Source organism: Melospiza melodia, chromosome 1 (assembly GCF_035770615.1).
Source record: "Melospiza melodia melodia isolate bMelMel2 chromosome 1, bMelMel2.pri, whole genome shotgun sequence".
Taxonomy (NCBI): domain Eukaryota; kingdom Metazoa; phylum Chordata; class Aves; order Passeriformes; family Passerellidae; genus Melospiza; species Melospiza melodia.
The window spans coordinates 79,595,929-79,619,445 of NC_086194.1; the positions used below are offsets into that span (position 1 = coordinate 79,595,929).

At 38.4% G+C, this 23,517-nt stretch overlaps 1 protein-coding gene across 1 annotated transcript in view; it reads left to right on the plus strand.

The window, feature by feature from the left end:
• TGFBR1 (transforming growth factor beta receptor 1) overlaps nucleotides 1-20,576 on the plus strand; it is a 34,259-nt gene extending 13,683 nt beyond the window's left edge. Inside the window, exons 4-9 of the mRNA XM_063159294.1 lie at nucleotides 231-461; nucleotides 7,122-7,289; nucleotides 7,799-7,955; nucleotides 13,952-14,076; nucleotides 14,716-14,846; nucleotides 16,194-20,576. Coding sequence (XP_063015364.1) covers nucleotides 231-461; nucleotides 7,122-7,289; nucleotides 7,799-7,955; nucleotides 13,952-14,076; nucleotides 14,716-14,846; nucleotides 16,194-16,319 — 938 coding nt within the window. The 3' untranslated portion in view covers nucleotides 16,320-20,576. The remainder of the gene's footprint in view (nucleotides 1-230; nucleotides 462-7,121; nucleotides 7,290-7,798; nucleotides 7,956-13,951; nucleotides 14,077-14,715; nucleotides 14,847-16,193) is intronic.
• Nucleotides 20,577-23,517: the final 2,941 nt, after the last annotated feature.

The window sequence follows — 23,517 nt, forward strand, 5'->3', positions numbered from 1 at the left end:
TTGTAGCATAATCTCCATGAGTACTTACTTGTTAGCTGGCCTTTTAAGGGTGAAGGCAGAAACTTAACTATGTGCTTGCTAGCAGTCCTCAACAAGCAGTTAGAATGAACATACTCTCTAAGATTTTAAGATAAATGCCCTAATAGAAATAAGATCTCATATTCAGTGTGTGGGATAAATACTAATTCTGTAGAGTCATATTTAAAGCAAATGTAAAATCTTCTTTTTAGGTTTACCTTTACTTGTGCAAAGAACAATTGCAAGAACTATAGTACTTCAAGAAAGCATTGGTAAGGGTCGCTTTGGAGAAGTCTGGCGGGGGAAGTGGAGAGGAGAAGAAGTTGCTGTGAAGATCTTCTCTTCAAGAGAGGAACGGTCGTGGTTTCGAGAAGCAGAAATTTATCAGACAGTTATGCTACGCCATGAAAACATTCTTGGATTTATAGCTGCAGACAACAAAGGTTGGTGACGCTATGAATTTGTTTTGCTGATTCTGCATCTGGTCAGAATAGGCAGTGCATGAAGGAAAAAAATGTGAGAATCCATATAACAGTAGCAAAAAATAGTTTTGTTACTGCAGGAGTTCAGGGTTTGGCACATTTTTCATAGGTTTAATGAAGGAAAAAGTACATTGTCTCTTTTTTTGGAAGAATGTGCTTTGTTTAAATTTGTTTAAAATGCTTTAGTATCAAAAAGGGGATGCCTTATCATGTGAGCCCACACATCTGCTGAATACTTGTACCTGTCATTACCTCATAGCCTAATAATATAGATGTGTGGGACTGAAAGAGATCATGTCTCATCCTGTTGTCCTCATATAAAGTAGGAGGTAGAAGATTTATTCTTAAGGCTGAGTTATGAGATGTTATTCTTTTAGAAGTCCAATTAGAAAATCAATTATAAAAATGGAATTATTTGTTTCTAGTAGTAAAAAAAATTATACCTGCTTCCTGAAGCTCTCCTGATGAGCCTTTAATCATCCAGTTAGAGGAACCATTTTTTCAACTTTGATTTGCTGTGATTTGTGGACAGATTAAAGTTTCTTGGATTTTCCTGCAATTCCAGTAAAGAGCCAAGAGTCTGACAAAACCAAGTTTTGGGTTTCTTTCATTAAGGGGAGCTAAGATATTAAGATGCTGTTTCATTCTGTTATTTTCATCTGAAATTGCATGTTTCACCACAAATGGCATTTAACTTCTTTGTGGAGAAAGCATTAACAGAAAATTCTGTCACATTAGAGAGGAGTCAATAATTCACACACATCCTGGATTTTTAAAAGGCTTTCAGTTTTGTGGGAAATTCCTAAGTGGTTTCAGTGAGGGTCAAGTATATGTGAAAGTTCTTTTTAATTGCCATTAGATGAATTTCAAGTTTCTATATAAATCTATAGAATAGGAAGAGAATCCAAGAGATTGTGCAGAGTACTTCTCCAGGAAAGGGTTGTGTAAGTTAACTTGCTCCTGACAGATGTTTGTGCAACTTCTTATCCTTCAAGAGCTTGCAGATCAACACAATACCAGGCAACTTTTTCCTGCAGTTTACTGTGCTTGCCAATAGAAACTGTGTTATTTTCATGCCTAGAATTGTATTTGGTAATACCATCACCTGCAAGAGCTGGAGCTTGCTCTGATTGGCCTAGGGGAGTGAGTATCTGGAGCCTGGGTTTAAAATTAGATCAACTGCATTAAAGCTATAAATGAAGAGCTATCTCTGCAGAAGCTTTAGCTTCTATTTCTCATTTAAAAGCATAAAGGATATACTGCAATATCTTAGATGTAACTTTTCACAAAATCCTCTGTAAGTATACCAGTGTCTCATTTTGCCTAAAACCTCCAGATAGTTTGTCCCAAAAAAACATTTGACTGCTGTAAAGAGGAGGTATGAGAAAGGTTTCCTAAATGGGTGGGTTTTTTAGATAATTTCTTGCTTGCTGGTTTGTGTTGCAGATGCTATAGCATTTGACTTGGTCATCTTTGGTTTTCTTGTAATATAATATAATGTGATACGAAATTTTTTTCTGTTAATATGCTTTATGTACAAAGAAGAAATCCTTAACTGATAGGTCATGACACTATTTGAGGTTTTGGGTCTTCAGAGTAAGGCTCTTGTTCTTTAAAGAGAGCTAGTTGGTGTCTGGTTTTTAAAAGTAGATAAAAATGTGTTTTGAAAATGCCACTATTCTTGACTGTTTTCTAACAGTATTGCTGTCTGAGCAGAAATCTGTGTTGTTGTTTTTCACCCATCAGTGCAGAATTAATTCATAGTATAACCTTCTATATTCTCTCAGTGAGGAAATATGCGCACATAATTTACTCCCTGGACTAAGAATTCAGTCCTGAATATTGAGGGAGGTTAAAACTTCAATTCTTGTTTGGGATACTTCAGGCCGCCTGTATCCCATTAAATGAGAGAACATAGAGGGACCATTATGGGAGTAGTTCTCCCAGTTTAGCAGGTGCACCATCATGGTACTCCAAAAGGAGAAGGTGTATCGCAGCATGGCTGTAGAGAACAATGGCTTAAGAACACCAAGTGCTCTAGTGGCTTAAGGAACAGTCCTCCATTGTAGATGCTGGTGCTAACTGAAGAATGTTCATGTGATGCCAGGTGCAAGATTATGTATTCGTTCACAGCAGCAATGTCTGCAGAGGGTTGGCATCCGTTTCTCTGTAGGGCTGACTTTTGAATGTATTCAGAAGTTACTGCAGTCTGGCTGGAATGCACAAAGTCATTAGACTGCAAGAATCTGTGTGTCTGAGGTACTGCAAAGATACAGTAGAGTATACTGCTGAGATACAGGAGTACTAGTAATTTTAAAATTAGCAAAGGACTAGTAAAAGAGCTGTAGAACCAAGGCATGCTTCAGTTCTTGCTGCTGCTGAAGGCATGAATAAGGTCTTTCCTCTTACCTCAACTGCAGTTTTTCACAACTGCTGAGGAACATCTGGCTGTCTAGTGTAAAATTGGTGGAAGGGGTTCCTTTAGGTAGGAGGGTGTGTTTGGATTAGAGCTTGTGACTGAACTGCTGTTTTCGCTCCTTTTTCTACTACACTCTTTAGATTGTCCATATGCCTTAATGGCATATTCTTCTTTTCTGCTTCCCCAGACCTGTGTCATGTTCAGAAGGCTACAGCAGCTGGTCCAATCTGTCTGCTTCCCATCCTGTAATCCACTAGGAAATGGGTGCTACAGTTAAGGCAGCTTGAGGGCTGAGAAGTAATGAATGATTTTAATTGCAGTTGTGGTCTGCCTGACAACTTCTGTGTTCTGGGTAGCTCTTTGTATAGCAAGTGTGTGCTAACTTCCAAATTCTGCTGCGTCAGGGAAGTTACTTTCAGGGCCATGTGTTGTCTTGTTTTGTGCCATCTAAACGCACAGTTTTTGTGCATGTTTTTTTGTATTGTTCTTTCTAACCCAGTTACTTCAAGGTAAAGTGTGTCAGGGACTACTTAACTGTACTATTCTAGTAACAAAAGAGTAGTGTCAGCAACCACAGTTCAAAGTACTAAAGGTTTCTCTGCATTAGCTGGCTGTAATCTTAACTGGCTTTAGCCTGAGGAGAGGGAATCTGCACAGCTCAAGTGCTTTTCATCATTGAGTCAGATGACTGTGTCAACATGATAGAGTCAAGCTGTTATGCTAACAAGACACCAGTCATGCTCTAGTCACTGACAAAAGTGCTATCTCCCTGAATATCTCCTTTCTAAGAGATTTCTAGTGGGAGATCCTATCTGAATCTGATTTTTTTTCAGAGCTTTTTCCTGTTTTTTTTCCTAATATTACATTATCAGTGTGTCAAAAAGGCTAAATATCTGCTTTGAAACACTTTGCTACATAACACCACAGAAAACATTTTTGTTTCGCTAGTGTTGATGTGGAAAAACCAAACATTTTTCACTTAGGTGATTTCCAGTCAATTGAATTTAATTGAAACTTGATATTGTAGGGCACAAATATTAATTCAAACAATTATATATTTGATATAGCAATTGTATAAATTCCTTTCTTCATGAGTCAGCTCTACTAAGACAGATTTTGCTTGAACATTAGTAATGTTTTCCCCAAACTGTAATCAGTCTCCTGACAACAAATCTGAAAGCTTCTTTTCTCAGAATTTCAATGTTTATTTGGAGTTTAAAATTAAAATCTTTTAGTTCTGAGTGTCCTTGGTGGTATAAAATACTTTCAGGTGTCCTGAAATAGCTGAAATAACCATAATTGATCTCTTAAATATGTTTCCAATAACACATGTAATTTTTTTCATTGTGAATATTCTGAAATTATTTGAGATTCTTGATCATTGTGAGTTCATAAAATAAATTAGATTGCCTAATCATGGAAAGCTGGGCTACTGTATGTAATTACTATTGAGTGTAATTACTTTTTCCTACCGGATAATGCAAATCCTGTGATTGAAAGCTTTATGGCAGATGCTGTTTACTGTGCAGCTAAAAATGCTCAGCTATTTTACAGGTCAGGTTAATTATTACTTGGTAATAATCAACTACTGTCAACAGAATAAGAAGACTTAAGTTTATTGTAACATGTTCTGCTTAGAGTGCTAAACGAATATATGACTTGTCAATTATAGCAAGTCAAACATTCCCTTCTGATAGCTGGACACTGGACCTGTTGCTGCATTTCAGCTTGCCTGTAATTATTTATATAATTGATTTTGATGTAACACTGTCCCTTGTTAAAATCTGGTTGAAGGGTCACAAATATGGCACATAATAGGAAAGAATCATGGTTCTTCTCAGACTGGATGGTAAGCCCAGTTTATATTCCTTCTTTGGAAGGAAGTTAGAGCTTGAATATTAAAACTTGCAGGTAATACACAAGATAAAGCTGAATAGAAGAGTCTGTAACCAGCAGCATATTCCCCTTTTAGGAGGAAATGTAGTGTTGAGAGGGGAGGAACTTTATGCAAAGGCACCATAGTCTTGAATCAAAGCTGTGATAATTCTTCAGAAACTGACATCTTTCATAGAGGTTTTTAAAGACTATAGGTTTGGTAGACTAAGTAAAATTGGTTTTATTTCTTTCCGTACAGCTAGGTGGCTAGTACAGACAAATGCTGAGGTATCCCAACCCTAAGAAACAGGAGAAGAAATAAAATACAGGACTAAGTAATGAATATGTATGATGTTAATGCCCAGGAGAGGATTATTTCAGGCAGTGTAGGATCATAACTGATGAAGCAGTAGAATAAAACTGAGTGAAGAAAATATTCTCACGTGATAAGGTTAGTTTACTTGGAACTTCTGCAGCTCTTTGTATATTTAAGAGCATCTTTTCTGTGCCTGTGAACTCATACCTGTTTCTAGTGATTCTGTAAGACTGTTTAGTGAAACCAATACTCTTGGATTGATTCCTCAGAGACCATAATTCTCTTAGGAAAAAGTCACATTTAGTACTGTGCTGAGTTCCATGAGTTTGTGCTTGGATATTGCCAAGTAGCAAGGCATGCAGCAGTTCTAACTGAAAAATAACTTAAGATTATTTTTTTTTAATCTTTAATATCTGTGTTCCTTTGTAAAAAACAGCACTTAGGCATCCCAAAAGACTGTTCCTGCAGCAGTAGTGCATTTTACCAGTCTTCTACATGTAGCAAGCCAGAGTTGTCTTTCCATTAGGGGAATTGTTTGAATGTATTTTTCCTACCCTGAAGTATTTGGAGTCTTTTTAATTTTGGTAGATTTTTTTATTTTTAGATTTTTTAATGTCATCACTGACTTCCCTAAAAGCATCCAAATAAAAGGGATGTTTGCAAGTTTTCCCACCCCCACCAAAGAGTTAAGTTAAAGATAAGCACAAGTGTTTCTATAAAGGTGGTTTCTGTCAATCTTTAGAGCAGGCATTTTGTACTTCTGGCTTTTCTAGACAAGAGTGTTCTTTGGAAAGTAAATTTTTTTTCAGTATGTTTGCAATAGGAAATAAGTTCTGAACTTCTTTCCTTTTTTCATGTTCTTCATATTCTTGAGCAATCTCTAGGGACTATCACATAATAAGACATCTTTTTGATTTGTGCTGAGTGTTCTCTCTTGTTCTGAGACAATAAGGGCTATATTATTCAGACTAGGAGTCCAACAGATGTCTTTTATGGGATAACTGCTCTTCTAAGGAGATAAAAAATTCTTCTGTAAAACTAGCTGGCTATAAAAACATTTTTCAAGTCTGCCACAGTAGAGGTGCTTTTAAAACTCAACAAAATTGGGAAACCTATTCAGTGGCAGGATTGTTCTTTCCTAGGTATATTTCTACTTCTTAGGTAAAAAATACTTTTGCTCCCATCTTGATTTGAATTCCTTTGACAGTCTTCTTTCTGTGGCTTAAACTTAAAGGTATTTTGTGTTACTGCTTTAATAATGTGAACAATTAAGTTCTTATATGTCATTTGTATGCCTTGGGATAGTTACAGATGTATTGTGGTACATCTTGTTTGTCATAGTTCAATCAAAAATCAAAGCAAACTGATTTCCTCACTGTTTTTTGCTTTCTTTACCTTTGTGCCTCCTGGAAACCTCAATTTTGGCCAGCAATTTAGAGGTCATCGGAGGCGGGATTTAACTTTGTGTCTGATTGCTGCTTGTAAGCTTCTGCTCTAGGAGGAAAAATAGTTCACTGTGGGAATTGTCTCCCAGGCTGATAGATTATGGGAAGAGTGAAGGAATCAGGGAGCAAAGTTTGAAACACTTTTTTTTTTTTTTTGTGATTAGCCTGGACAATATTGTGCTAGACTGATAGTGATGGGATTAGTTTTGGATCATGCATTCAGCACTATTCCCTGTGCCCCACTCTAGTTGGAAACCTAGGGAAAGGCAAGGCCTGGCTAATACCCTGAACGGTTCACCCTGAATATACTCTGTTTTCTATGATTTGTGGTTTAATTTAAATACAAGAATATTCACTAAGCTTTTCAGAAACTCTCCCATGGCGTTACCAACCGTTGCAGAGGCATTAAAATGTTACAGGAATAGAAGAGCCTGAGACTAATAGTAAGAGTCTAATTTATAGAGGTTACTTGCAGACCATAATTTGTACTTCATAAGTGTTGTATATTGTTTATTTGTCATATATGTGTATGTATGTGTAGTATTCATGCCAGTTTTATTTTGCAGACAATGGTACATGGACTCAGCTGTGGTTAGTGTCAGACTATCACGAGCATGGATCACTCTTTGATTACCTGAACAGGTATACAGTAACAGTGGAAGGAATGATAAAATTAGCTTTGTCCACTGCCAGCGGTCTTGCTCATCTACACATGGAAATTGTTGGCACACAAGGTAATCTTACAATTATTCTGCTTATCATGTGGATATTACTGGTTGGTTTTTTGTTTTTTTTTAAATGACACATAAGTACATCGTTCTACTCTGTGATGATTTCGAAATTCACAGAACTTCTTAATTTGAAAGGCTTTTTGCCTTCTTTTCTCTGGTATTGTCATGTAACAATCCTTCGTACAAAATACCTGTTAAAAGGCACCAAGAAATGGTGCATGTAGCATCTTCTTAACTTTGAGTTGAGATAATGTTTGAGTAGGATACGTGTGCAATAAATACTTGCAGGAAGAGGGAACGGAGCAAGTGGGGTGTACAGTACACATGAAAGGCACTTTCCTGAACAGCCAGACAATCTACAGTAAATTATTTCAGGAGGTATCCTGGTGCACATAAAGTGTCAGAACTGGAAGGAATTCTGTTCCTTCAAACAGAAGCTTGCACCAGGCTCAGAATAAAAGGAGGTTGGTTTGGAGGTTTTTTTACATATTCTCTTTTTGTTTCCTTTACAGGCAAACCAGCAATTGCCCACAGAGATTTAAAATCAAAAAACATATTGGTGAAAAAGAATGGAACATGCTGCATTGCAGATCTAGGATTAGCGGTTAGGCACGATTCAGCTACAGACACAATTGACATCGCCCCAAACCACAGAGTGGGAACAAAAAGGTAAAATAATTTATGTGATGTATCTGGCAACGTTTATGATAAAATGCTTTGGTTTTTCTTGTCTCATATAAATTTGTGTTGATAGAAATATAAACAGCAGGAAAATGTAATGGCAGATAGAGTTCTTAGGCACCTCCTTGTCAGCTGATATTTCAGTTAGATGGTAGGCGCTTAAAAGGCACCTTCAATGTTGACTTGTGTAAAATGCTGAAAACTTGCTAAGTGTTGTAGGGCACAAATATTAATTCAAACAATTAAGAGATTTCATGACTGATTATTTTAGAGACTTCAGTGCTCTCTTTCTCCTTCTTACCATGTATTGCATGGAAATCAGGAGTGTAAAACAGGATATTGGTAGTGACAGTAAAAAGCTGTGGTTGTCAGTGTGAAGCCTTGTGTGGAAGAACATACAAGGTGCAGAGTCTTGGACACGGGGCTGTCTTGGAATCACATTTTTTTAAAGAAATGCAAGAAGTTAAAACAGTCATCTTTGTCATTTAATGCATAAATAGAATCTTAAAATGGATGAGTCAATATAGTCTGTCTTAAAAGCTTTTTCTGAATTTGGAAATAGAGATTTTTCTTGCCCTAGAAGAATTCAGAGCTGTTTAACTGAGTCAGCACAAGTGCAATAAAACTTGCTGTGAGTAATTTATCATTGGTGAACCTTCAGGCAGTAATAACTGGAAGCTATAAATAAATTTCCCTTAGTAATCCATGTAGCTATACAGCACACAGACGTAGTAGCACTAACAGTGAACCACAGCAAGCATTTTGGACGTGGGCAGCTTTTCATTCTTCTAATGCCTAGAGGTTCAGTGCTGTGTCAAACTGGAGTTTGACACAGCACTGAATGTGTGACAGCTAAGCAAGCCCATATGGCTTAGCAGTGTTTGAAAAAATTGTGTTGATGTTGTCCAATCTCCAGTTTATATATCACAACCACTTTTTTTTCTATATCCCTTTAGTAAGTGATACTGCGAGGTGGGAGGTTGATTGAGGTTTTTACAGTGAACTGGGATGCCCCTTGAGCTATGTCTTTGTGGAAGGGAAAAAACCCTTAAACATTATTTTAAGGCTCAGTTAACTAAAGCTTTTAGAATATGTACTGAAAATTTATTTTACTGATGTGTACACTGTGAAGTTACTTTGTTCTAAAGCTCTGCTGTACTAATCCTTTGCCGGTTTTAAAAATACCACACAAATGGTCAGGCAAGATTTATTTTCTGAACTACTTCTAAATTATAAGGAAATGAGTATTATTCTTTCTCAAAGTGTCCAGTAGCAGGCTTTTTTCAGAATTCATCATTACAAATTTAGCTGCATGCAGGGCACATGCCACGTGTGATTTTTGAGTTTTCTACTACACCTACATGCAAAGGAAAATAACGTACAAATCAGTTACTTTCTTTAGTCTTGGCACTGGAGAAAGCATCCTTTCAGCTGTGTTTGCAGTTCCCACTTACCGGATCTTTTCTTGCATAAGCATTATTAAATTGCTTGTTCATCTGTCTTATGCTTCTTCACAAGGGAAAGCTGTAGGAACTCTTGCTTGCTGCAGTGGGCAGGAGGAGGACTAATCTGTTTCCCCTTTTAAAGACATTAGTCATTTCTGCCTCTCTGAAAATTACTCGTTCTTGTAAAAGACTTAGACCATTCTTCTTCCTCTTGTGCATTCTTAGGTAAGTAACTGCACCTCTGATTAATTTTTCATAATGCAGTTCAAGTCTTACCTGTTCAGTGACAGTTGTAACTCTTACTGGTTGCCACTGCTGGTACCTCTTCTGCACATGGAAGCTTTGTGTACAAGTTCAGGGAGATTTGGTGAAGTCTGTTTTTCTAATGATTGTTGTAAAAATGTATGTCTAGGGAGCAAGCAGATTTACTCTTGTGTGAGTGATCAGGGTGTTGAGTCAAACTGATGATCCCTCTTTCTGACTGAATTCTCTGACTTTATTTCTTTTCTGTTCAGAGGCTTAGCTTTACCAGAGGGGTGAACTGTGTGCTTTCACAGCTCAGCCTGCAACATAAAGCAGGGAATGTGAGCTTTAAACTGAGAAGGAAATAGAATCTCTCTCTCACTCTCTGAGGCAAGTAAAAAACCCTTATTCTCCTCCTATTTTTTTAGAAGTGTGGCCCAGCTGTTACGTTTGATAGTTCAGATACATTGTGTTTTAAAAGAAGTTTGGCAGCAAATTCTTACCATGTGTGCTTCTTAGAAGTTTACCTAAACAAAATATGGGCAGAATTCTATCTTGTAGAGTATAGGCTTGATGAAAGGAGATGCCACACAACATTTTGTCTAGTTGATGACACAAAGCTCCCTATATGTTATACAAGAAATTCAGACAGCTAGTACTGGGCTTTTAGATTGAAAGAGATGGGAGAAAGAGGTCAGCAGGCACCCTAAGTTTGTCAAGACCATGCTCAACACACTTCATACCCTTCTTTGTAGACCTATCCTTTTGTTCTTGGATGATATTGAGCTGCAGACCTTGCTCAGAAGGTCAGAATTACTCTATGAAACAGAGTTGCTCTCTCCAGAACCTGAAATACCACTTCTGCCAGGCAATGCATTTCCAACACATAATCTGACAAGGAAATGCCTACTTCTCTCCCTTTTGTGTAACAGCCATGAAATGGCTGAGCTGCTGACCTCACTACACAACCTCCTTGCCTTTCGCATCTCTTGTTCCAGCAGTAATCTCTCAGCAGTCATTCACCATTCTGTGTCATGGAAGCCAAAGCCAATGTAAATGCATTGATGGAGGACCACGGTAAGAGGTCAGTTTGCCAATGGAGCTCACGTAGAGGGGGGATTTTTGGCCACATTCAGGCTTCTTGTGGTCTTTCCTGTTAAAAACCTTGTTCTTTGGATGGTTCATGGAAGTTAAGAGAATCTCCTTTACTGTGTTTTTAGTGTTTCCGGCTGATATCTTGCACCATGGTTGGGGTTTCTAGTTACTGTTTTTTCAGGTCCATCACTCTTTTCATTGTCATGGCATCTTAAGATAGATCAAGTATTCTTTCTGCTAGGCTCCAAGATAATCACTTAGTGTCAAGCACATGAAGTACCATAAGAGTATCCCGTAATGCAGAATCCTTGGAGAGCATTAAGGTGTTCACCACAATCTTCCATTTCTTGATTAAAACATCTTTGATATGGGTGGACCAGAACAATTTGAACCTCACCCATATCAAAGATTGCAACAATACTTAATACTCCACTTCCATTCAATAAATACTGTCAAAGTAAACCTTACACTCAACTCAGACAGTTGTCCTCTGCTTGTGCTGTGTTTATTACTTGTGAAGAATTTGTATGCCTTAGGAGAACTCTCATCTCAGCAAACTTTGTTGAAGTTCTGGGTAATTCAGAACAAATGCAACTATTTGTTGCAATTTTTTACGTATCTTGATAGTCCTTGCTTCTTTATATCTATGTAAGTTCTGTAAGAATATCTGTAGTACCGAGGGAGTTCTGAAATTCCTTTTAAGCAGTGTGTCTTGCATTCTGCCTACCATCCCTGATACTGGAAAAGAAAATCCTACAATGCTGTTGATTAAATGAAACTATGTCTAGGTGTCTGTGGCTGTTCCAGAGGCAGAGCTATTGCCTGGCACTGTATTCCACTCCAGTATTCTGCACTTGTTGCTTTTTTACCTCTCAACACTGCTCTTCAAAGCCAGGTGCGACTGTTGGCCTGCTTCATTGGTATGCCAGCCTGAGACTACTGGGGCGGTGATGTGGAGAAACACACTGAACTCAGCTAAACATCACATATTGAATTTAGCTTCCAGAACCCAATCAGAATGAGAGAGCAGTGCTACCACTCATGTTGACTTGATGCGGCAAATAAAATTCACTCTTTCCAGCAGCCAGCAGGGATGCTGCTGTCAGTAGCTTTTGCAGTAAGGTCTGCACTGATGTTTTGCTTGGTGTTCCCATGTCAGACTTACTCACTAAACAAGGTAACAATCACTTGGATGCCATCATGGGTTTTCAGGCCTTGTTTCTTAAGAGAAACTTGGTTACAAGGAGCTGTTTCTCTTTGCAGAAAATGTGGGTAAACCAAATTGATGTGCACAGTTGTTGATTTGTAACCCACATAATTTACTAATTTTTTTAAAAGCATGGTTTATGGTGGGATTTGCAAACCGTATGATGAAAAATTGGGTACTGCAATGACAGTGGGCTTTTGTCAAAAAAATTTTAACAGTGCTGGTTTCTTAACCAGCACTTGTTGTCTACTCCTGCTTTAGGCTTGTTAGGGGATATTTTAAGTGGCTGCTATAGTTTTTCAGATTACAGGAAGTGGGGCTTCCTCTAGCCTGACCCTTGGAGCCCAGCTGGTGTGTTCCAAAGGGCCATGGCTCTGTTCATCTGAGGCCCATGGATATGGCTGCTGCTTTTTTCCTTGGGATCCAACCAGTCATACACTGACACATATCGTACTGATAGGGCTGATTATACAGATTGCTGTGCACCATGTGCTGTCTTCAACACCCACATGAAACACTGTCAGAACTTGTATAAAACATAACTATAGACAGCCAAGTCTCCTGCCTTCTATTCAGCTGATCAGGATTGAACTTCATTAGTGAAAGTACATACTCCCTTCTGCAGCCTCACAAGTCCATGCATGTTTATGAGCTGCTCAACCATCTATCCAAGGCTTGCTGTGTCTAATGCTCTGAACTCCATGAATCTCATACTCACCAGCTGGGTTAATGCACAGCAGCAAACAGCTGATGTATTTGTATGCATGCCTACCTGTATGGATTCCCTCAAATATCCGCATGGGCTCTTGTCCTGGCAAATATCCCTGCCTGGGCTGCCTGGATGCTGGCTAGACCAGCTTGAAGGTTGCTGGTTAATTACAGTCCTGCACACCAGCTGTGCAGGGTTGGAGAAATGCAAATCTTCTTGCTCAGCCCAGCAGCTGGTGCCCAGGCACACAGACCTTGCAGCCTGTGACTCCCACTCCAGGTGCTGGTGCTGAGAGACCCTACTCTGTTTTTCTCATCCCCTTTCTCTGCTCTAGCTAGTGCCTGTAAGCTGTGACAATGAAGCCTGTGATCCATGGTTTTATTTCAGTAGCTGAAGCAGACCCACTTATTTGTTCCAGTTGCTGGTACCAGGGTTTCCTTCACCTTCTATCAGACTACAGTTGCTGGCCCAGAATTCATTCACAGAATGACCACTAGCTCCAGATAGGTGCTTTTACCACCTGCAGACATGCTCCTAGGACCTGTAGTTCCCCTTCCAGCTACTGATGTTGGACCTTTCCTTCTCTGTAGTTTCAGCTTCATCCCTTGTGCTGCTGCAGTTGCTAGACCTGAACAGACAGAACCATGCCTGCCTCCAGCTGCTGACAGTTCTTGGAGAGCATGTGCACATGGGCTTGAGAGTGAGATTGCACAGAATAGTTAGGATTTAATTAAATAGGATATACTGATGAGCATGTGCAGACTGGCACCCTTTTATGCCACAGGCCCTTTTGCTACCCTTTCCTATCTGTTGTCACACTTCTGTTCCCTGTGTCCTGAAGGTTCCTTGATAAGCATAGTGTAGTTGCACAGGCCTTCCTTCAATATCCTCAATCATTGTGGTGTTCTTCTTTCCCATGTATTAGCAGTCACAAGGTCCAGACTGCACCTCTATAAAGTTAGGCCTGGAGTTTCTCAATAGCCTGTCAATGAACAGCTGGAGACTTCTGGTCTTTGTCACTGTCTCGGTTGTGTCGTCTCTGTCAGGTTTATAGCTCTAGTTTATTGATTCACATTTTACTTATTCCCCCTATTTATCTGCTTGTTTCTCTTAGTTTACTTATCCCTTTACATTGAATTGTCTCTGATTGGATAATCTTAATGAAGCAGAATTTTCTTTTATATCCTTTTCCACAAAAATACATTATTTTGTATTTGAGCTGATCGGTAGTGCTGAATTTTTTATATTCTTAAGTGTTTATGAAATAATTTCTTTTTCCACACAGGTACATGGCTCCTGAAGTCCTAGATGATTCCATAAATATGAAACATTTTGAGTCATTCAAACGAGCAGACATCTATGCAATGGGATTAGTGTTTTGGGAAATAGCTCGGCGGTGTTCAGTTGGTGGTATGTGGCAATCTTTATAAAATGGGACATATTAGGGAATTATGAGGAACTTAAACTTATTCCAGTTCTGAAAACAGTTTGCTCAAAAAACAGTGCAAAGTAATAGCCAGTTGATCTCAGACTTTCTAGTTGTTAATCCTGTAAATGATAACTGGTCTATTCAACCTCTTTCTAAATGGACAGACCATACTTGTTGAAGAAAATAGGAAATATTCTTCTTTTTTTCCAAATATTTACATAGAGGGGAGAAAAGGGTAATATTTAATACTCTTGTGAGCAAGAGGCAAACACCACAAGATCTAGCTATAATGTGTTCAGATAAATCTATATCTTATTTAAAATGAAGCATGCTGTTACCAATCATGTGCTCTGAAGAAGCATGTTTTTAGTATAGCATGTGAAAGATTTGATGTAGCTTCTGTCTCTTCCAATTTTATAAATTTTAGATCCTTTAAGGGTAATGTAAACACTTCTAAGGTGTAGTTAAAGATTTTTGTTTATTTATTTGTCAGTTGTTGTGATGTAACTTTTAAAAATGAAAACCAAGAACTGGTAGGGTAATGATAAGGAACAGAGTAAAAAGTGAAGAATACATAATCCAGTGTTAGCTAAAATAAAGCTATTTTCAACCTGTTACAGGAATCCACGAAGATTACCAGTTGCCATACTATGACCTCGTTCCTTCAGATCCTTCTGTTGAAGAAATGAGGAAAGTTGTGTGTGAACAGAAGTTAAGGCCCAATATTCCAAACAGATGGCAGAGCTGTGAGGTATTAACTAACCTTGCTAAAGCTGCTTTAATGGACACTAGAGCTTTTAGTGATTTTAGTGGCTTAAAAATCACGCTTATTGTTGAAGGCAGAAGAGCTGCTTTTAGGAGAACTTAATTAATTTCATTCTAATCATTATGGTTTTATTAAAAGCATTGTTCCTTGGTTATACATAAGTATTTAAATGTAATTTCATAAAAATTAATAGCTAACTCTGCCTGGAGGATTCTAGGATCCCTTCCTGTGAAGCATAGGTGATGCTAATAGAAATTGCAGCTAGTCTGAATTCCATTATGCAGGAAGCATCATTGTAAATAAATTGTACTGTGTCTGGCTGGGATTGAGTCAGTGTCCTTCATAGCAGGCTGCATAATGCTGTGTTTTGGATTTGTGGCCAAAAGAGTCTGATAACACACTGATGGTTTAGCCGTTGCTGAGCAGTGCTTACACAGCTTCAAGGCATTTTCCGTTTCTCAGGTAGGTTGGGGATGAACAAGAGCATGAGAGGGAGCAGAGCCAGGACAGCTGACCCAAACTGCTCAGAGGGAATATTCCATAGCATTGCTCTGTCACAACCAGTGACTCACAGATTGGGGCAACAGCTTCAGTGCGCTGCAGGAGCAGTGAGGTACTGATAAGGATGAGGTGCTTTGGATAGAGGAGGGAACCTGGGTTGTGGCATGTGTGGAATGAATGCGTGGCTAAGAGTTGGGCAAGAGTGCACAGGAAGGAGAGAAAGGTGGTGAACGCACCAATAAACTGTAAGACAGGTAGTTATCAGGATTAAAATGACTAAGGTAATACAGCTTTCATGGTACTTTGGAGCTGTTACTTTATTTAATCTGCCATTTTTGTTATTTGCCTTGTTACAAAGAACATGTAGAAGGACTCAGATTTCAAAGACTGGCTCTCTGAAGGATAAAAATACTTGAAAAATTTTTAGAAGCCTTGCAGAGCTTCAATCTGAGGAAGACAGCTCATGAACTTAATTGCTATGCATTGAAGTAACTCCTTAACTGCAAGTACAATTTAAAAGGGTGTATTTTTGTCTGATGTGAAAATTCAGAAAACAGTTACAGACAAGCTAATAGTTTTTCATTAAAATATTATTTTCATGGGCCAAAATCTACTGAAAAATATCAGATTTTCTCTACAGTGTTTAAAGAGTTTTACTTTTCTGTAAATAAAGTAAGTTTTTGGGGTTTTTTTTTTAACTGTACACTCTCCTATGCACCTGTAGTACTAGTAATGGATTTCAGAAATGCCTGAAGAGTCTAAGACAGAGCAGCAGTTACATGGGCTACACTGGAACAGCAGTGCATCCAATGACTTGTGTTTCCTTTGCAGGCATTACGAGTGATGGCAAAAATTATGCGGGAATGCTGGTATGCCAACGGAGCTGCCCGGCTGACAGCTTTGCGCATTAAGAAAACATTATCACAACTTAGTCAACAGGAGGGGATCAAGATGTAATCCTGGATTTGCTACCGAAGAACACTGTAAAAATCCCTATCTGCACCAGAGTGGCGTGCTAAGAAGGTTAATTGTTCTACCTCACTGGGGGAACAGAAGGATATTGCTGCCTTTTAGTACTTCATAGGAACGTCACTTAGGATTTTTGTGGATGTGCTAAACAATTGTGTTGGGTCTTTCTGTGCACTATGAACCTCTTTCCCAGGTTATTTACAAAACATCATGTACTCTAGTTTCATTAATCTATAATTTTTTCATTTGGGAAATTGATAGCTGGTCTTGGCTAGTTAACTGTGCTAAAAGTAGGAGGTCACTTCTAAAATGAAACTGGTTCGCTATTTTGTTCTACAGTGCATTGATGGCTCTTAAAGCAACTTTATTCCTGCCTGGTACATTGACTACTCTGAACCACTGTCTCGATTCCTTGATTCAGATTGTGAATGTACCTTTGGAGTAATATTGGAGTATATACTGTTGGAACTAGCTATTAAGGTGGTGCATCTTTTGGACTCTTACCTTGACTTACAAATTGACCTCATTCAGTTGTGGGAACATAACTTATGCAACTATACTTTCTGCGTGATTACTGGGTTTTTTCCACTTTTTCAGAACATTACATTGCCTTCAAAATAGATTGTATTACACCAGTAAGTGCCACTTTTGAATCTTTTAATGCAAAATAGTAGGGATGTACAAAGCCTATGGTACTTTTGGTTTCAAAAATACAAGTTAAAAGTTGTTCCTTTGCCTAGCTAAGTGCTAAATCTCACTCATTAAAACAGTGAGTACATAATTGATAAAATATCTGCAATTTTACCAAAATCTGACTCTTGAAACCACTGTAGGAGTTTTAAATAGTGTAAGCTAGTAAATTCACTGTCATATTTTGTAATTGTCAAGTTATGAGTCATAATTATGTAGATTTTTTTTTTAATCAAGTGGTACTTCTAAAATGCTTGAAGTACCTATCTACTTCAGAAAAGTAGCAAGAAAAGTAAAATGTTAAGGGAGATTTTGCTTCATTAAATAAGTATGAAAAGCATATTTTCTGTGCAGTTCTGCTGAGTCTTAAGGCTCAAAGAACAATATTTGCAATTACACAATGATTAAGTGCACCTGTCATTAGAGAAGTTATTTGGGCTTTTGTACTAGACAGTTCAAAGCTGCTTATAAGTTTTATGTGCATGTATGTTGTGTGTGCCTCATACACAAAGTGGTGAGCTAGAGAAGGTGGTGAGCTGTAGGTCTTTGGATACAAATATCAGGGGATTCCACCAATCCTCTTCATTGTTAGAAGAACAAAGCTTATGGTGACTTGTGTTGTCATAAGAACACAGAAGAATATGCATGGCTTTAGTCAAGATTTCCCTGAGTTTTTAAGAGTATCGTAGTATTTTCACAAACTTGTTCAGCAATTAAATTGTGTCCTGCCCCAACGTAGAACAAAAACCTGCTGTTACCAGGATATTTTTTTAATTGCAATTTTAGCAAGAGTCTGGTTGGCCTTTGGTTTCATTCATGTCCAAAACATAGTATTTCAGTATGCAAATGTGCCTGGTAATTAATATGCTGCCTAACCTGCCACTCTTCAGAACACATCAGTGCCCATCTCATTACGCAGCACACGTGGCAACCTTTAACTCAGCTTCCCACTCATCCCTTGGCATAGAGCCCACTGAGAGTTTGTTACCAAGAGGGTGGCAGTGGCAGGTTGGTTGCTGGTAGCAGCACAGTCGAGCTCTGTGCCCTGGTGATGTGTGGCAGCTCAAGCAGGAAGAGGAATGAGGCCCAGGAAGGAGATGCTACATAGGTGACACAAGCCTTACCCAAGAAAAGCCTTAACCGTTAATTTTTGTTTATTTCTGTATTCTTACTGCTTGCTTGGAGGTGAGTTTAAACTATGTCAGAATTACAGACCTTCAGAGGTCAAACTGCAAATAATGAAACGCTTTTGTCAACAACAAAATGGATGAGTTTATTCTTACTGGAAGACAGTAACCAGGAGAAAAGGGAAAAATAAGAGAGGTTCTTAGAAACTAATTAGGCTTAAACATACATGCAGCTGTCACACTTATGTTTGGCATTATCTGACAAGTGAGGCTTATGTGCTTCAGGCCTCTGTCAATCAAAACCGGATTAAAAATTACTTCATGTAGGTATTTTAAATAAAATATGCCTTTGTGTGCATGGACAGTTGTGCACCACAGAGTTTTTCAATTAAATGTCAAAAAAAAAATGAATATAACATAACTCCCAAGCCTCTCTTCTTGGCAGCCTCTCTAGCAAGTTCAATGTATCTGTACAGATACTTTAAAAAAGCAGGTTATCCTGAAAATAGATCAGGGTCTCCATCTAATTTCAAAGGCTTCCTAGTTAGCAATTCAACTTTTTTTGTTTTGTAACTTTGTTACATTTCAAGTTTTCATAGGTGTCCTGGGGTCCTTACCACAGATACGAATGGTACAGGTCCTACTTCAGAAATATCAGGCTCCTGGTGTGCCTCAGATCTCTATAGTAATTTTGGTAGTAACAGGAGTGTTCACGCTATCATTAATCAAATAATTTTCATGGCTCTTTTTAGCACCCACAAAACCTTATCAGCAAAACATTTAATTTCCTAAAATATACAGAACAGTTCTGTTGCATTTTAAAGAGGATATACAGCAACTGGACAGCTTCGTGGCATGCAGATGGTTCTGTCAACAATATAACTGTGTGTTATACTGTATCAACCACCTGCAAATCTTCGCTCTCCTGAATTGCTCTTACTTTGTTCAAGATTTAGCTTTGTAATAGAAGCTTGCAAAAACAAAGCACAGAAGGATGCTTGACACTGTGTAATGACCTAAGGAACAGTGTTTTAGAGCAACCTTATAATTCCTATTAGGCTGCAGAACAAGAAAATTGTGAATAGAGCTATATGTATCCTCAGTTCTGACACCACAACTTCAAGGTTTGTTCTTCTTTTCCGTTATATGAACTGAACACCTTTTACAAAGGCTGTGTCTGTATATATTATGTAACTTTAAATGTTACCTGTGTAAGATCATATCTTGTATATATGGACACAGGTACACATAAGTATTTTTTAAACTAAGATTGTAATATCACCAGATCTGCTCTTAGAAATCCAGGGGGACCAAAATATTTTAGCATTCAAAATATTAATTTTGTATCATTTCAAGTATATACCAAAACAGTTTCTGATTAATATTGATGCAAATGTTTATTGTAAATATTACATGCATTACACATTCACTTAAGTTTTGTGGATTTAATCAACTTTATGTTTTAGTAGCATTGAAGCCTCAGTTTGGTTTACAGACTTGTGACCAGATGGATATGGACATGGAGAACAAGGAGCATTGGAAATAGTCTGATGCTGAAAAGCCTGAAATGTCATTTTTGAAATGCTGGAATTCTTCAGGGACCCTCCAACCTTAAAAGCTGGAATTCTGGGATGTTTCTCAAGCAGACTCTCAAAGTATGACACACTGTCACCCTCCTATGGTTCTGCTTGTAATCCTAAGAAAGACTTTGTACATAAGTAAAGACATTGGTATCGACTGTATGGGGAAATGAAGGTGTCAAATGAAGTAAGAGGCTATTTTATTTTTTCAGTAATGGCTCTGAGTGTGATTGCCATGAAATTCACCTTTTAGTTAGTTCCTTGTTTATATTGTGCCATTGAAATGATTGCAAGATGTTAATCATTTTGTTTAAAAAAACAAGCAAACAAAAAAAAATCCCTTCACTATATCTGTTGCTTTAAACTCAAATTACCTCTTAAAAGACCAAGGTACATTTACCTCATGTGTATATAATGTTTAATATTTTTCAGAATGTTCTCCAGGTTTGCAGTTATGTTTCTAGAAATATGGGTATTGCTAAATTTACAACTTCAGTGGTACTAAGTGTATTATCTGGTGCCCCAAAACACTTTATTTTCTGTATTTTATTGTATTAGCAAGTTTGCTGCTTTGTCACTGTAGCACCTGCCCTTACATAGCTGTGTGGATATTGCCTTGTAAATTTTACTTTTTGGATGATTTGAGGATCCTGTACAGATGAGTGTCACTTTTTTATACCTTACCAAATTGTGCATTTCCCTTACATTTCTGAAAATATGTATTGTATTTGTAGAGTATACATTTCAATGGATTGTAAATAGGACAGTAGAAGAGTGGATGCTTACGTTAAGTGCTAACACTACAGTAGAGAGATTAAAGCAGTGAAAATAAATAACTTTTCTCAAAATGCATGAATTGTCTTTCAGAACAAGAAGTTGCAAGTAGATACAGGTTTGTGTGTGATGTTCTTACCTGCTAATATGTGTTTATTGTGAGTTCCTTTCCTCAGAAGGAATTTCTTCTAGTACAAAAATGCTGAAAGGATTTGCTACTGCTGAGGCAATCCACCTCATCTGTGCAGTATGTACATAGTGCTAAAATGCCTGTTCATCCTTGCCTCCTGCAGTAATGTTGGTGCAGGAGCGTTGCTTGTGTCTCTCATTTCCTGGACAAAATTAGTAATGACAAATTGTTCTCTCTCTATGTTTGCATAAAAATAACATTAAGTCTATTTTAGTCTGTTTAGGCAGCTCAGCACCTCCGTGCATCCCATAACTGAAAGTAAAATCTGCTTGTGTTGGAGTGGAGTGTTTCTGTGCAAAACTCAGTTTCAGGCTGGTGTTACATTTCTGAAGGAAAGTGGCTATTTAGACACAACAAAAATAGAACATCTTGCCCTCATCTGAATTTAGGTTCATCCTTCAGTTTTGGCTCAGACAGAATTACCAAAAATTACTACTTTCAGCAGACTTTCTCCACAATGGGAAGCTATAAGGTGTCCAGGTAAAGCCTATAGCTACACCAAAATACTGTGTTCCTTTCAAATGCTTTTACAAGAGCAATGATTTTTTTGGTGAGAACACATCCCTCTCCCATGAGTGGCTAAAGGAAAGCCTTTGCTACCCCTGCAAGCAACCAAAACTCAGTAAAATCCTGAATCCCTCTACTGCATTTGGTAGTAGAGGAAATGGGTGGCCTGGAACTAACATAACAATGTTGCTGTCTACCAAACTTAGGTTTCATGACACAGTTTTCTCTATTTCAAGCTTTGAGGGCCTGAGCCTAACAACTGAAAATTCATAAACCACAAGCAATTACCACAAGTAACTTAAATGTGAGGATGTTTTAGGATCATTTAAGAGGAGACACTGAATTCAGGAGATCTGCGTGCTGGTTTGGATTGCAAGTCAGCATCGGGAATGGCAGACTTTCAGCTGGCTGTTTTGCACAGTATAATTAATTTTTAAAGTGTGGGACTTTTGAAAGAAATTGTTTTTAATACCCACTGCATCCAAAAGCTACTTTCTATAGGTGCAGCATAACTAAGAGTATATAAACAAACCATTTCTCTGCAGTACCAAGTACGTTCTAGTAATTTCCTTCTGTCAGTTTTTGTGACATTGGTAACTGATGCACAGTCATGTACCCAGTAATTGTAGAATAGCATAAGGGTGGTCCTGGCAGAAAATATATTCCTTTCAAATAGGAAATCAGAAATTCCAAATCTCTCGCTCGGTGCTCTTACTAGCTTTTTTTATCTATGCAGCTAAGCCCTAATGTTTTTACTTGAACAAACAGTGTTTATTTTTTTGCTGAAGAAGGGTAACTGAAATCTCACACTGCAAACCCCCTTACCAACATGATGGGCTGCTGGGGTTTTGAGTCTTGTAGTTCTGTCTTGGAGTGACTGGAGTTGTTCCATGTCTTCTAGGTTTGAAAAAAAATGAAATGTTTTCATAGCATTTCCTTTGTCAACTTGCCTGGACTGCAAATAAAATCCAGTAGTGCTCAAGAAACCTACCCCTTAAGTCTTCCTCAGAGTTTCTTGAAAATAAGATTTAAATCCCCAGTCTCTGAGCTGAATTGGTACCTGAAATCATTACCTCTCTTGAGAGGAAGAAAAAGAAAAGCCAGAGCAAACCATACTGATATGTTCCTATGCATGATTGCAGTGTTTTATTGGTATTAAAAGATTTCTCAGTAGAGATGAAGAGTTGGCATCCTCACAATGTGTTTCTAATTGGCTCAATAAGGAAAATGAGAAGAGCTCTCCCACCTGCCAGTAGCAGAAAATCTGTGTAAACAGTTGAAGAATCAGGCATATGATACTCAATTTTATAGAATATCAGATATATTTGTGTAGGTTTTTAAATGAGGAGTGAAGAAGATAGGAATATGCCTTTAAATCCAAGCAGGATGCAGAACTTGTGGGATGCACAGTGAAGGAAAAAAGGACCGGGAAAAAGGGAGAGGTTTAGGTGACCTGGAGAGGAGTGAGCATGGGAAAATAGAGGAATAAAGAGACAAAAAGAGTGGGTCATATATAAATAGCAGACCAATCAGTGTGCCAGTCTGTCAGTGCCCAGCACAGCCTCTTCCTTTATTTTTAAATCCCTTCCTGCCTAAGGAACTCAGTTCTGGGGCTGCAGGGCTGTCTGAGCACAGCAGCTGGAGCCAGAGCACAGCAGGGAGGTCCTGTGGTCTGTGGAGAAGCAAGGGGAAAGAGAAGAGTGAGCAAACTCGAGTGTCAGCAGCAGGAGTATGACCATAGGTCATGGATGCCTGTGTGTCCACAGTGCCAGCAGTGTGGCTCCAGGCACCAGCGGCTGGAGTGGGACTGAGCCCCAGGCCTGGAGCCAGTGAGACTGGGATTGGGGCAGCTGCTTGCAGGGTGTGCGTCTGCCTCTGAAGATGTGGGGGTCCTTAATGTTGGCTGTTCTGATCTGTCCTTATGTTTTGGTGGCTTTGCATTATCTGCTAATGTGGACAAGCAGTTACTTGTTTTCCATGAGGATTTGTGCCCCAGTGCACTGGGCCAGTCCTGAGATTGCTTGCCTGGCTCTTATAGCTTGGGCAACAGAAGTTTGTACATCCAGAAGTGGGCGTCACTGTTTTGATTCTTGGCATTAGTCGTCAACCCACAGGGGCTAGAAAACATCTGCTTTATTACAGTATTAAATTAAGTATCTGAAAACCTAGAAAGCAAAGGCAATAAACAACTGTCTTAAGAAAAGGTGTAGAACAAGAGTTAGTGATAAATTCCAAGCTGACTCTGTGTTGTAATAATTTATCTATTGCTAATTTGCATTAATGAAATTTTCCCATTTCCTTCTATACTTTGGGTGTGG